Genomic DNA, 15,745 nt, shown 5'->3' with positions numbered 1-15,745 from the left:
TATGAACTCCTGTGGATCTGTTTTGTTTTGTTCACATGTGATTAATGGAGTGGCAGATCATCTGGATGAGAATCTCTGGAGGATCCAGATGAGGAGGGGGAGGGACCTGGCTTGAGAATGCAGCAGTACACACTCACCATTTCGTTTACTGTGGATTATCCAAATATTTGCCTGCTGTATTGTCAGTTTGTATACTCGGGAGCTGGCAGGAAAATATCCGGAGACAATATGCAGATACCTGCGTTCTTGCAAACTGGTTCAACTTGGACAATCTCCTGTAAATGTCTGGACTTCAGTTGTAACCTATCAGCAGATCTCTCCTCTATCTTTGTTCTTGGCTGTTGAGGCTATTGTGGTAATGATGCATAATAAAACAACACATTTAATGTATTATTTAATTTAAAACAGAAATCCAAACTATGGTACAGTGCACAGTTTTCCTGTGGGCCAATTAACCCCCGGGTGGAATTCCCTCCCTATCAGTTATGGTAAAGGAATGGGTGGTAGCACTGAATCCAGAGGCAAGTGGGACGCCACTTTAAGTGTCTGTGAGAACCACAAAGCCTCCCAGTATGATGTGCATGGGTGTATGTTTATGTGTTTGTGTATGTGAGAGAGAGGAGAGGAGGGAAGCATGGCTGACTGGGTCACAGTGTGCACATGGGCATTGCTGTAAAAGAAAATTAGAGGCCGATGTAAAGCTGAGGGTGCAGTCCCGTATATGTGTGTGTGTGTGTGTGTGCAGCTTTTAAAACATGTGTGGTGCCTATTCAAGTGGAGGAACGGGTGGAGGTGCTGTCTTTTAAATGACCAGAGAGAGAGAGAGAGAGACAGAGCGGAAGGAAGGATGTCTCCAGCCTTGACTCTGGCGTCTCTTTATTGTTCTTGAAAACAAAACAAAAAGAGGGGAGGACAAGGGGAGAGAGAGAGAGAAAAAAGAAAAAAAGAGCACAAGGGAGCGGAAGAGATGAGGGATGGAGAGAGGGAGGGAGGGAGAGGCAAAGCAGAAAGTTAGTCAGTCACTGACAACAATACAGTCTGCTCTGTGACAGAGACATGATGTCATGTTGAGTCCCTGGTGTGGGGGTGGGAGGATGAGCTGGCTGGGTGGGGCCATACCCCTACCCTCTCTCTCTCTCTCTCTCTCTCTCTCTCTTTTTATCTGAATGAATCATAATGGGCCAGGCCTGCAGCTCCACTTCCGCACACCCGCCATTTCAAACAGTTAGATTTCCAGGTCTTTCATTCATGCCAAGGTCCCCAATGAGCATGCGGAGGGAAGCCTGGTAAGGGATCGCCCTCATGGGTGTGTGTGTGTGTGTACTCTGGGTAAGATGCAGGTGATAAAGGAGAGAAAGGAGAGGAGGTGCATGGTTATAGGATGTGTATGTTTGTTTTTCGTGCACCGAAACACTGGTTGGTCCAAAGCACGATCGCATTGTGGCGCCTCAAGATGAAAATGTGTTATAGCAGACCTAATTTGAATGCCTTGAACTAAAAATGGCAACAAGACATTTGTGTGATGTCGGCACAATCATGGATTGGCCTCCATAGAGTCCAGACCTTAACCCAGTTGAAATTCTTTTGGCTGTGCTAGAGAAAACCTGACACAGTGATCCAGCTGTCCAGATCTTGGCGAAAAATGAACCTGTGGACCAAAACAAACAAGTCCTCCAACTGAAACGTAACTATGGGTCTTTTTGGTCAAGTCTGGAATGTGACCCATAGGGGTTTTTAGCACACCGGTATTTTCGAGTGCTAGTGAGGTCAGGGTTAAAAGGCCGGACTCCTTAAAAAAAAATGCAGTGTGTCACATTGTATCGCGTGTAAAAGTCTTGGATGTGGTCGAACCCACGCAGCGACGTTGCATAAACCTACTGAAGCAATGCCATGGAAAATGCATGATGTGACCAAGCTAAAGGCAGTTTTGTGATTAAAATAATAACACAGACGTCTGAGTCAAAGATGTGCTTTCACACTAGCAAAACAAGTTAACAGTGTTAACAAAACAAAACATTTCAAAACAGAATAATTAATTACAGGTACACTGCACGGTTCTGATCTTTGGGTGCTTCCTGTTCATGCTCTGCAGTTTCCTCTCTTATAAACACACACACACAGCCGGTGTGTTATGTAATCTCCAAGTTTGATTAGTGTCACTGCAAAAATGGAATCCAACACACATTTTCTGCATGTGCAGAAACACCTGGGTGGCCTCTCAAGTACAAGGGAAAAACAATTAGCTCTATTAATTTAGCTGTAACACATGATCACACACACAAGTCAGGAGTTCAATCCCCATGGTACATGTAGTCATGCTTTTTTTTAAATGAATTGTTAAATGAATGAATGCGAGACAGACAGAGAGAGCTATGTTGGATCCAAACCATCCATCACACAACCTTCAGTAAACGCTGCACAGTCCTGGCTGCTGTTGACAAACTCTCGTGCAGTAATCAACTGAAAAAACAATTTCAGCGTTCGGCAACATTCTCATCTGCCCCACACAATTTGCGCTACATAAACGACCCGAGGGAAGCTTCGAAATGTAATGTCAACCGTCTGCTCAATTAGGTGTAAATGGCATGAAGAAGACATTTGGACAAAGGGAAAAAAGTATTTGATGGTATAAATAAATTGTATATATGAGCTTGCATGACTCTAGAACACTGCATGTGTTTGTCTCATTGTCATGATTGCTTACAGAGGCTGTTGGCTGGTAGGGCTGCCTGGAATATTCCACTGTTCACCATGCAGCAAAGGGAGGGAACCAGAGATTGATTGCTAAAGGTTTTGAATAATAGGAAGACAGATGGACAGAGAACCAAGAGATCAAGGACAGCAGGACAGGCAAATAGAAAAAGGATCTATGGATCCACCATGGGAAGCTTCCAGTAATTGTTGGAGTTTATTATCTAGCCAGAGGAAATTGTACCCTTTGCCACCCACAAGCACTCAATGGTAACTATCAAGTTAAACTGCCAAAGTGAGACGTTTTGACAAAGCCTCCTTTTAGAGATGAGGGATGACAGTGAGATGGGGACGGGGTGGGGGTTAAAGCTCATCCCCTGGGAGTAGGAGGGGCAGTGTCACCGTTTGGAGTTGTTGAAAGGAGCACAATGGCGCCCGGTATCGAGTTTGCCTGTTTGACAAATAGATCTCCTGCTGTGATTGTGGCAAGTGCAAGAGCACTCATCATTTAACTGCAACAGAGGATGAAGACACGTATAAATAATTTCGTTGTGGAATTATGAAGGAAAACTCATAATACTCAACTTAAAAATGCATTGTTTTACTATAGAGGTCCGATTATCAGTCAGTCATTCATCTTTAATCTCTAAATTTCGCTAAGTAACTAAACAAGCACTGTCACAGTTCACTCCCAATGCCAAAGTTCTTATCACCCTTGACTTTTAAGTGGCCATGGCAAAACATAAATAAATATAGATAAAATAGTCAATATCATTTGTATATTTCTTTTAGCAGCAATGGACGGTACAAAGCAGGCGTTAGAGTTGAAATGTCAGAAATTGCACTTGAAATTGGTGTGATGTAAAAAATGTATATTTTTTTTGCCAGCTATGCCTCATTAGCTCATGCAGCTAACCTGTACACAGAACATGAAGACAAAACAAGTCCAGATGAAACAGACAGTGTGTAAAAAAGCTGTCAAGGATGTTAGTGGTTGGACGATGGACATCAGGAGGACATCTTCTGACAGTATGGGACACATTTTAATTTATGTCCCTCCATTTTTTATCGTTTAAAGTGTTATGATAGTGCAGCTGGCATTAAAATGAATTCCTAGTATTTTAAATAAAAACTTTGATGTGGACAACAATGAGAGAAGAAGAAGAAGGTATTTCCCAACATTTAATTAGCTGCGAAAATGATACATAATACCCCCGAAACACATTTTATAGAGGCAAAAAAATAAAGCCCCAAACCCTTAACCATATTTGGATGTTCAACTTCTTTCACATCTGCTCTTCACATCTACGAGCAGATATACTTGACAAATATAGTTAAAAGTCAAACCTTCAGATCACACGTGCCCTACAACAAGGAAAGGGTCCAGAAGTAAACTAGTACATTTAAATAATAAATCTGCACGATGGCTAAAAGCAGTTCGGCTTGTGAAGCGATCTGCTCCAGCTGTTCACCTGAAAGTGATCGTAAGTGAGAAAGGACATAGACCTCACATTGCGTGTGGCTTGGTTTCACTCTGGAGAAGTGATCAGAAACACACGCAGGCACTAAAAGTGATTTAAGGAGGTCAGCATCGACAAAGTCATCTTGATCATGACTACAATACAACCGCACACACTTTCTTAACTAATACCTAACCTGTTTTGACATATCTGGCCATGAAGGCACCATGGCTCTCACCTTCAGTTTGTAAAATAACAGCCTTTGAACTACGACAGGCCGGGCTGTAGTCGACTTACTCGCAACAAATAAAACCACACAGATCGATCCAGGCCCTGTAAATCAGGGCGCTCACTGATCAAAGCACTGAATCTTACATGGCATATCCTGCATTCCACGCTAAACACATTCACATGCTGCATGAGCGTTTGTTGACCCGCCCCATTTCAAACACTGGGTGATTGTTTTATTCAAGAGTGAATTTCATTTGGCCGTTCCCTCCAAACAGCGCGAGGCTTGTGTTCAATACAAACAGTACGACTGGTCACACTTTGCGTAAACAGTAAATGTAGCTATCACTTATGAAGACAACGGCTTGTGAACCGGCGCAGTCGACTGAAGTAGTGTATGTCTCAGCCTAATTCTTGTATTTGTATCCTGTCATTTATTTTCCTTGAAAGTAGCAGATGAATCATCGTCTGAGATCACAGGGAATTAATGCCTCATCACGTCTACTGGCTTCCTTGTACACGGCTGAGTTATAGGCCAGGACAACGCACAACTGTCTCTCTTTCTTTCTTTCTTTCTCTCGTCCCATGCGCACAACATTTTTCTGCTGAAATATTACACGGCACCAGGTGTGCTAACGTGTTATTTGATTACACAGAAAAAAGCATGTGGGAAAAATATTAAATTAAATTAAGGATTGATTTAACTGGACAGAGCCTCAGAATCACGTATGAAAAAAAATGCACCTTTTGACCCATTATTAACCGTATTCATTTCATAAACCTTTCCAATGATCGAATGACCACAAATAACCAGCTGACTGTTCAACTGTTGGAGTTGAACTCAATCATAACACAAGTGAGCAGAGACGGCCTTTTCCCACCAACACATTAAACATAAAGGTTTATTGAGAACAAGCACAACATTTCCACAGGCAGTTTGTCTGTGAGTGGTTCAAGGGAAGTCCACTGCAGCTGGGACGATCAGCAGGCCTCTTATACTCGAACCTCCTGTGCAGGACCAATCAGCTCCCAGGGTTCACCTAGACACTCGCATGCATGTCATTCAATCACATATGCACACCTGCAACCCATCATCACACACTCCCATGCAGACACATACACACACACACAAAGAAAGGGGTTGTCACAAAAACGTAGCTCTAATTTGTGTTCGAGCTGCAGTGAAGCTGACCTTAATCTTAGAATGATAGCAGGTCTTGGTTAGTTAGCTTATAAAAGTCGGTTGTGTTTAACTGCGAAATGTAGCAGAAACCCAATTGGTCACGCATTAACATGTGTTTGGCCAGGAAATTAAGTATGATTACTGACTAACAACAGGCATCCAGAGCAAGAATTCTACCATTCATTTTATCTAGCCTAAGTCAGACGGATCTAACGTGTTTTTCCTCTGTATCTGAAGTCTTTCTTTGCTTCCGGTGTTTGGATCAGCACTCACCGAGGAGGGTGGCCTTCCTCTCAGTCTTCAGTTGGCTGTAATCTCCCTGCTGTTTCCTGAAAAGAAAAGCAATGCACATATTATTAACAAACAACTAGTGCTCTCTGGGGTTCTCATAAATCTGAACACCCAACAGTCTGGCGCAGACGATGCTCAAGGAAGCCAAAACAGATGTTGCAAAATTGAATAAGAGAGAGAGGAAAAAGTCATGACCTCCCCTAGAATCTGTTAGAGATTGGCTTTAAACAGGTGTAGATGGGATTATGATTAATTTCAACTGAGAATGAGTCTCTTCTGCCTGTGCAGGTGCAGCTGGATAAACAGCACTTTTACAGTTCTCTCACGTGGTTTCACACCATGTTTTAATGGATTATGTTGTGCTATGATAAGGTCTGATGAGTACACAGATACATACACATAACGGTTATATGTCCTGTGTAAACAGACAGACATTACCCATCAGAGAAGGCTGTTATGCAGATGTGAGGCCTTGGAAGACACAAATTATTTGAGCATATGTCTGATTCATAGCTTGTGCATGAAGTAATTGGATCTATTATCTGGATGGCCTGCTTATGTCCAGATGAACAGTCCATCTGAAACCTTTGAGCCCAAGTCTATGGCTAAAACACTGCAGCAGTGTGTTTTTGTTCTTTTAATGTGTCCCATGACCGGAGGGAGTTTACAAAATCCAAACTTCACAAATGTAAAAATAAAATTCAATAAATACAAATACAGAAAATGTGGATGGAAATGAAATGCCTGAGGTTTGGCACATCCGCCAGCATTCCTCCCTTTCTGCATCCCAACCTGCCAACGACGGAAAACTTTTTTCCTCCTCTGAAGCAGACTGGTACTCAACATCTCCTAGATCCACCCAGGTGGTAGATGAATAAGCCAACTAGAAATCATAGGGGCCACAGCATAGCACTGAAAAAGGTCTGGCAAACACTACTTATAATACAAACACAATATAATGATGAAAACACCACAGGCACAAAGACATGAAGACACAAATTATTTGTTAATTATGAGGAGCAGTTATAACCTGACAAGAAGCATCCACAGGACAGATGAACATGAAGTGTGAGTTTTACCTAACACGATTCATCTTCAGGGGCTTCTTGTTTGGCAAGTATAATAAGTTACTTGTTACAGACTAAAGTCTAAAGACTAAAGGAATAAAGTCATTCAATTCAAATTCAATTCAATTCAATTCAATACTATTCCATTACTGGTTTGTGGGTATCAAAAGTAATAAGTTACATTACTCAGTTTATTACTATATCACTTTTGTCAATACAATCAAAAGTGATGTATATAACACATTTCTTTTGGAACTGAATTCATTGGAATGACAATTTGTAGTCAAACTTCAGGACTACAAACGTGGAATCTTCTCAAACCAAAAATAAAATCTGTCTCTTCTAGGGATGCAACAGCATTTGGTATTTTACCAAATCGTTCGATACGCCCTGTTTTTATTGGATAGTACTGAACTTTATATTTATATTTAATTTGTGTGGGTTTATGTTTGCTGCTTAATTTGATAGTGCACTATTGTTTAAATAAGGTTTGTGGTTTGATTATATCTGTATTTTTAATCATTTTTACGATGCAATATTGCCTTTGCTGGTCTGAGTAGTTTTATATTAAGATATTGAAACCATACCATTACCATAAAAAAAACACGTGATGCATACCGAAACCGGGAAAACTGTACCATTGCGTCTCTGACAACTTTTACTCTATATTCCTTCTACATAATGATTATACATGTCATGTCACACAGTAACTCCGTGTTTTCTCTGGTTTCCTCCAACAGCACAGAAACATGCAGAGGTTAATTTGAGACTCTAAATTGACCATAGGTGTTATAGGGAATGATTGGCAACCTGTCCACTGGGATTGGCACCCATGGCCCTGCGACCCTCATGTGGAGGATAAAGCAGTAGACGAAAATCATTTTGCTTCATGTTCCTCGTCTCGACTCCCGCTGGAGTCCCCCAAGGCTCAGTACTCTTCTCTTTGCTATTTGCACTACTTCCTTGGGCCCCAATCATCTCATACCACTGCTATGCCGATGACACCCAATTCTATCTCTCAGTTCCACCAGATGATTCCATGGTCTCATTGCATATTACATAGCTTCATCTTCAGCTAAACCTCTTTTAGTCTGAGGTCTTAGTCTGCAAAGCCAAGCATTCCCTCAAACTCAACCTTAGCTGAAAGACTGTTCAAGCAGGCAACATATTTTTTTTTGCATTTATTTTTAAGCCCCTTTCTTCAGACTTCCTTCCAAAACTACACCTCCAGAGCACAGGAACGTGCATCGAACACAGGTTCACTGCGCAGCTTTCTGCAACATAAAGTTAACCTACCTGTCCAGTAGAAACAGCGCCACCATGTCATCACTTTGCAGACCTTTCTGGGCTTTCACTTGTCGCCGCCGTTCAAGAGCAGCACCAATGTTCACTCTGGTCTTAGATCGCTCTGCATCAGCCTTTTTCTTGGTAGTAGCTTTCACAAAAACCAACACCTGTTGTTGGCACCTTTTCTGCCATAACTATGCATTAATTAATTGCTTGCAATCGGGTTTTGAAGAGGATTTTAAGCAATACAGTAAAAAAAAAATGTAATACTACCTTTAATATACTGATCACTTCAATAAAAGCATCTACTAAATGTTAATGACGTTACTGTATTAGCAGGGCAGTGGTACAGTGGTAGGTGCTGGAGTTTGCATTTTTTATGAGGGTTTTCTCCAGGTAATTGTTCTCGTCCCCACACTCTACACAATTAAGTAGGTGCTGCTACAAGTTGAAGGACTTTCTGATTTAAGTGTATGTACAGGCAGGGCTTTGTTATGTCAAAACTGGTTTGAAAGTTAAGACTTGAAGTCTTGAGTGTAACCGTGAACAGACTTAGGACGGTGAGAAATATCTTCCATGGAGTTCGTCATCCTTTTTTAAATAAACAGGGAAGGGCCATTGAGAGTGAGCTGTCCTTTACAAGGCTGCCTGCAGAATTCCATATAAAATGAAGACATTATATGATTAAAACAGTAAAAAAAAACTATGTATGATAGTGAACAAAGGAACAATTAGCGATCAGGAACAAGAAGCAGTCAAAGAATGCACATTCAAATTGCTCCAGTACTGTTTAAATGTGTTTAAATTCATCGGTAGGGATTAACTTTACCACTTCTATATTTAAAAGCAAGTTTTCCAGTGTTAGTGTTGGTTTTCAAAAGTAACAATTTACACAGTGAAAGTCTTGCAGTAAAGCAAGTAGGAAATATAATTAAATGGACTGTTTTTCAAGCAAATTCAAGGCAGGATCATTTTTAAATTCTGAAAATGTCAGAAGGTGATATTTTAAGTCCCATGTGCCAACTGTACAGTCTACCATCAGTGATCCAGGAGCACCAGCTATACATACTGTACATGAATATAGAAAAATACAAGAAGCAAAAAATACATTGGAGGAGCTTAAATAGTGTGTGTTTGGACATTTAGCTAAAGATATTAAATGCCTTTTTTATACGTTGGCTTTTATTGTCAGTGATTAGAAAATACAACTGTGCTCAGTGTGGCCACACACAGTGTGGTTTGACACAGTACTCCTGCTTTTAAGCAGTGGGTTATTATTATGTGGGTTTTTAAGAGGTCTAATCGTAAAATGTAGTTGAAGTGATATTACAGACAGAAAACAACGACCTACAGCTAGGTTATGAAAGTGACTCAAAAAACCCTTAATGTTGAGATTAATAAACAATTATCATCTCTTAAAAGAAATGTTATATATATATCGCTATATGGCATATATTATGTTTTTGAGTTTCAGCACCATTATCTGGTTTTGATTAGATGTGATATATGATGTGTAGATATATTCATGTTGCACTGTGAGACGGATGAATATAAAATAAGTGTCATCTTTGATGTCCCTGGAACAGGGAGAGAGGAGGACACAGTGGGAATTTGGAGAATCTTAAAAGTATGAATATGAATTACTCACAAGGTCACTGGACTGCTGTGCTCCTACTGCAAATGCATTTATATTGAATGCATTTACATTAAAACACATGCTGCTATGGAAAGTCAGCACTTCTGCTCCAGGCTACTGTACTTCAGTACAATTTTACGATAGGTACGTAACAGTGATTGATGTAATACATTTATTTTCAAAATAAGATAACACATATGATTGTAGGACAGAGGAACGATTGCTTGACTGATTGCCTTGGGTATTTCAAGGGTCTGTCCATGATCACGGCTCTCTGTCCAAATGTCAGCATTTTAATGACCCTGGGAAGAGACTCAGCAATCAACTATTGCTTTAACTGGGAAACATCACAACACACATAGATGCAGAGGACCATGTGATGAAGTCATGTAGCCTTGCTTGCTTGCTTGAGAAGACTTTCCTTTTCTGCCACAGTAAATGATATGAGCCATACGAACCCAAATTGCATTTATGATTTGTATGGTGCCAATGCAGGCACAAAATCAAAGCCTTCCACTGAATCATTTAGCATATTTACTTAGCTGGCAACTTCACGGGCAGTCAAACCTGTCTGTGTGAACTCCTTCAGTTGTATTTTCTGCTGACACATGCTGGAAAGTGCAGAGCCAGTGACAGTCACTCTCTCATTAGCAGGTTTTTTGATGGAGACTCCAGAGCCTGTGGGTGGCCTGGAGCTGGTGAAATGTGCTTTTCTTCTGTATCTGCCTCTTCTTTCCATGGAGACCTGAAGTCTCCATTCACCCTGAATGTACCCTTTTCAGTCTGCGAAGATAAAAAGGCGTCCAATATTTCAGCAAATAGAAACCTTATCCAAACAAAGGTAGGGTAGAGTCATTACTTTCAATGAAAAGCACATGTTGAAAAAAAAGAAAAAGAAAAGAAAAAAGACTGGACACTTGCTGGATTGAAAACACAACCTTGTAAAGTGCAGAGCGCAGAGAGTGGTGCTGAATAATTATTGGACGTTTCTGCCTTTTACTGTTAAGGAATGTGAGAAAATGATTTATTGAGTCTCTCAGCACCATAGATTGAAAAGGGTGATGAGATATCCATTAAAACGGAGTGCATATATTGGAAATGTTCTATATAATTCATTTTAAATGACAATGTTTTCATGAAAAGCAAACAAAGGGGAAAAACAGAAGACGGTAATAACGTAAAAGGGTGTTCCCTTAGTTGTCTTTACTACTTTACTTTCTAAGTATTTGCTGAATAGGTATGATTTAACTTTTACAGACAACTTAACAAAAGCCTAGCACTCTGCTCTACCCTTCTTTAAAGTGGTGCCAGATGTTTTAACTAAAGATTTTTTCACTTGCTGATGAAAATGAGCAGAGCTTATCTTCAAACATGTTTTATATTGTAATAAAATCTTTACTGACAGTAGATCTTTACCACACAGTTCCTGACACTCGGTATAAAGTTGCGCCGCGTTTGAGGCAACATAAACTTCACATTTGGTTCAAAGCGGTGAATTATCACTATTTGCTATAACAGTTTTCAACAGTTTTGATATTAGGTAACATGTGTGTAATGCGGAGGAGAGGACATGAAAGTTTCAGCTGACGTGTTAAAAAAAACAAGCTCTTTTTCCGCCAACACATAAAACTTATTTTGAATACAATGAAACGCGATAAGGAGAATAAAAGCAGCACTGCACCAATTCAAGTGCGTCTACTGTTCACAGTGAATCTTCTGGTGAAAACGGGATCCACCGAAGTCGTGCGTTTATGCTCAAAATGAGTGTCTTATTTTAGCACACATTTCCACTGCTGTGATGTGGTGAAACTGTCATTATATCGAAAATATGTTATTGATTCCCCAACTCCCTATGATCCTGTTTGACTTGGAGGATCGTGTTATTGTTTATGTCTGACAAAGCATTGGTTGCACATTTACTGAGAGGAGCATATACGTAAGCCTTTCATCTATAATCAAATCTGCGAGCACATCAGGTTATAATGGATCTTGTGAAGTCTTATTTGTCCTCATGAAAAGAATTTCAAATGCAAACACATTAAGTTGGTGGTTTTGGTCTCCCCTCATAAAACCCTTAACATCTTCAATTATTGTTTTTAATCGGACATTTTATTTAGTTTAATATAGATGCCCCATGAATTCTATGAAAAATGATTCATATCATTTCAACACGATGATGCCAATGGTCTCAAATGGACCTGAGCACTACTTACTTACATTTGACCATAATATGAAAACTCAAGTTGCAGAAGTTTCATTTCATAAGAGATGGCACCACTTTACACACTCATTTGCACTGTGGATCTCTTTATATAGCCTTCAGATCCTACTTTATATATTATATATTAATAATACTTCTATCTCAAATAAAACAAATAAAAAATGTACCTTTTATTTTGTTTAAAAGAGTTATAGTTTGTTTCTTCTCTGTACTAGAGAGACAATGACTGTATTCATACTTGGCCAGTAAAGCTTATCCTGATTCTGATTATTTATTGTTGTAGTGTAATTGTGGAGTGATCTTACTGGTGTAAAATGTTATTGTAAATGTTTTCATCTTTTGGATGGACCCTCTGTCTTGTATTTGAAGGAGCTCGACCCCGGATGAGACACAGCGCAACACAAAAACAAGTCCCGTGTAAACATTGTTACAAAATACATTCTTTTATTCATTCGTCACTGTAAATACACAAAAGAAATCAATAGCGAGTATTCACAATAACAATATTTAGTGGGATATAAATCTTGAAACCATTTACATACCATTTACACAGACAATTTTGGAAATGAATGTGCTTTTATTTCTTTCAGGAACAATCCTTCCAATGCATCTAGTTTGTGATGTCAGTCGAAGAAGCTATCTACGCCTTTACCCTCTGGAATATACACAGTATTACTACATTATTTTGAATCTGTCCAACCTGTCTCACCCCTTTTCTCTTCTCACCTAGATCATTTCTGTGTCATGTTTAGGATTCATATTTTTTTTTTTTATTATATGTACATGATATACACTGATTCTTAAATACATTTCCATTGTCTCCAATCTATTTACAATATAAGAGCTTATTGAATATTGAGTTTAATTGGTGACAAAATATGTGTATTGGATGCTCAAAAACCAGTCAATGAAAACGAGGCGAATGTGATATTAGACTGAATATGAAGATATCGTGGTGGTTTAGAGGAGTAGTACCTGCGATGCTTCACCTCCAGTTTTCCAACTGAACAGCATTTCATAAGCAGAAAGTATGCAGTCTTATTTGAAAAACAAAAACAAAAAAACATAAACAGACACATACAAGGCAGCGTGCCACCAACAACACGTTGATTCACACTGTTCATTCTCTTTGAAAACGTCAGGTTTACGGAGCATTTTACGCGTCACTTCAATCATTCCTCTCATGTGTCCATTCCTACTGGCTTTGTAAGTGGAAAGAATTGCACTTCCATTGTACCCTTGAGTTCTGTTCATGTGATTGGAAAAGCAGAACTATTCCCTGTCAGCTATCAGGAGCACAAGGTCTGCGGCACAGCACCACCTCAGTGCAAGCTGCTGTATCTGAAGCATCAAACAACCATTTGGACACAGAACCTTATCTCTCCTTGTGTGGCTATAAAATGGGCGAGGAGTCAATCCCCCCCAGATGAAACTCATCACTAATGTAAATGTTCTTTTTTTTCCACACAAGTCAAGCTCTGGAGTTGAACGATGCGTTCAATTGCTTCCCCATTTCCTCATGTGACCACTGTTTGTGGGGTCTGGACATTGTTACTGGTTGTGCGTCCTGCGAAGCAATAACTGAATTCTGTACGAGGCTTAAACAAACAACATGACGCAGAGATTTGACAAAGATGGTGAGACACATGCTACACGTGTGAGCTGTTAAACAAATAGGCAACTTGGCATTAAAGAAAGAAAATATGGCTTCTAAATATATAATTACCTGTCATATTATTGTGAGTCGGAGCTTGAGGAAAGACTGATATGTCGACTGTCTCCATCTACAGTAGAAACACCACCCATCACAGCATCTACTGCTAGGCTAACTCTGTAGCTCCCTGAATGTGTAAAAGGTTTGTTTGTATTTGTGGGCAGACACACCATGAGCTCATGTGTGTGCAAGTGTGATGATGCAGGTGTGCACTGGACGTGGGTGCAGGAATGAAACACTCACAGCAGACACATTAAAGCATTCCCATTCACTCTGAGCTTCTTGAATAGCAGGCTTGAACCCACACAGTCTGTTCTGTCTCTTGTTAGTCTCTGTCTTTTGCTCTTTTTCAATACAGCCACAACCCATCCTTTACAAAAAAAAAAAAAGTCCGCTGGCAGATGGAGACAGAGGCCTCAATGCCGACAGCAGCTGCCTCCGCTTCAGATCTTCTGGCACATGTGGAGCCTGGACTTGGACGAGGAGGTGGCATCTTTCCACACCTTGCAGGAGAGGCCCTTGGCGCAGTCGCAGCGCTGGAAGATTTCCAAGCCACGAGTGCCTTTCTTCCTCTGCTTAGTGCACACCTCTCCCTGCCTCAGAACCGGCTTGCAGATCTTGGTCCAGAAATGGCGGGCGCAACAGTAGCCCTCTGAGCAGTCTGATGACCGCAGACAAGGGTCGCCCTCATGCCCTAACAGAGGAAGACAGGAAAGACTTCTGATCAGTGGTGAACCAAACGGATGCAAACTCCTAACAGGATATCAAGTTGGCACATCTCTACTTGGGGGAGAAAAACAGAAACAAATGCTTCATCGGAGACATAAAAGACCCAGATGAAATCATAAACCCCCAACGTCTTAAAGTTTGCCGAACAGTGATTCAGTTAAATAGAGGAAAGGAAATGTGTAATCACTGTTCATTAAGATGTTGTGCTGGATCCACAGGGACAAGTTGAGCAAACGTGGAGAACGGCCTTGTCAGAGACAAAAGAGACGAAGCTTTCAACCTGAATCCAATCAAACATTCTTATTCTTCTGTATATCAAGCCTTATAACTATTGTTCTGTAAATGAACCATATAGTCCCATCTGGTCTAAGTTTGAGATTTTTTGGCAGGAGATTAGTATTAACTTGATGAATGTATAATTTGTACACTTGAGTCATGCAGAGGCTTTTTTTGTTTTCTTCTGTGAAACACGTTATATCACCTCTTGCCAGACGCTGCTTTATCATTTAGACCAGTCGTCCTGTATCGCTGACAAAACCACACTTTGCTGATTAGTTATTTCAATATGAAGTTCCAACCGCTCGCATGAAGGACTGCTGTTTCACACCACGGATCGTGCGAGTGGACTTTTCTCACGCAAAGGCCATAATAGTGCAATAACATTTAAGGAGAAAGGAATGAGTCAAACGTAAATGAAAATAAATGGCCTTATTTACAGCAACGTGAAACATCACTGCTCTTTTAACATGGATTTTTCGCATTGAGGCCTGTCGGTGCATTTGAGAGTAATTTAAGTGTCTCGTTAAACGTATTACTTTATGGATAGGCTTTTATATTACTATAAATAAGGTGACATTAATGCTAGGCAGGGGTCTCAGTGAGTTATTAGCTAGAATCATGCCAGATCTGCATTCTGTGGTTTATCACATGGCGTGTGTTGTTGTCAGTGAAAGTGTTTGTACGGCTTTATGTAGGTGCAGAAACAGCAGGGACATTGTGGTTTCTTCTAGGCTCACCACGCTGTGCTGTGGGCTCACAGACACTGATATATGAGCACAGGGATAATTATCAACATAGTTTGTAGACTGGCTCCAACTGTGGACTCTGGAGGACATGCAGACAGTGAACAACAGGTTTGGTGAGGACGACAGCAGAGAGAGACAAGCGAGAAGACAACAGTGACAGTGTTCAGAGACGGCAGAGGCGGTTTCTGGTGGACATGTTTTAAACATGGTCTC

General features: G+C 40.4%; 1 protein-coding gene and 1 long non-coding RNA gene across 3 annotated transcripts in view; one reads left to right on the top strand and one right to left on the bottom strand.

Moving 5' to 3' along the window:
- The first annotated feature begins 1,204 nt into the window (after window positions 1–1,204).
- Window positions 1,205–15,224, top strand: LOC122771587. Its single transcript, XR_006360625.1, has 2 exons — window positions 1,205–1,286; window positions 14,137–15,224. It is a non-coding gene; the product is annotated as an uncharacterized LOC122771587 (long non-coding RNA).
- The window catches only part of dkk2 (dickkopf WNT signaling pathway inhibitor 2), a 12,346-nt gene continuing 9,085 nt past the window's right edge, over window positions 12,485–15,745 (bottom strand). For both annotated transcript variants that reach the window (XM_044029239.1, XM_044029240.1), the window contains exon 4: window positions 12,485–14,472. In XM_044029239.1, coding sequence (XP_043885174.1) covers window positions 14,222–14,472 — 251 coding nt within the window. In that variant the 3' untranslated portion in view covers window positions 12,485–14,221. The remainder of the gene's footprint in view (window positions 14,473–15,745) is intronic.

This window comes from Solea senegalensis, linkage group LG6 (genome assembly GCF_019176455.1).
Source record: "Solea senegalensis isolate Sse05_10M linkage group LG6, IFAPA_SoseM_1, whole genome shotgun sequence".
Taxonomy (NCBI): Eukaryota; Metazoa; Chordata; class Actinopteri; order Pleuronectiformes; family Soleidae; genus Solea; species Solea senegalensis.
This window is presented reverse-complemented; position numbering and strand designations above follow the sequence as displayed.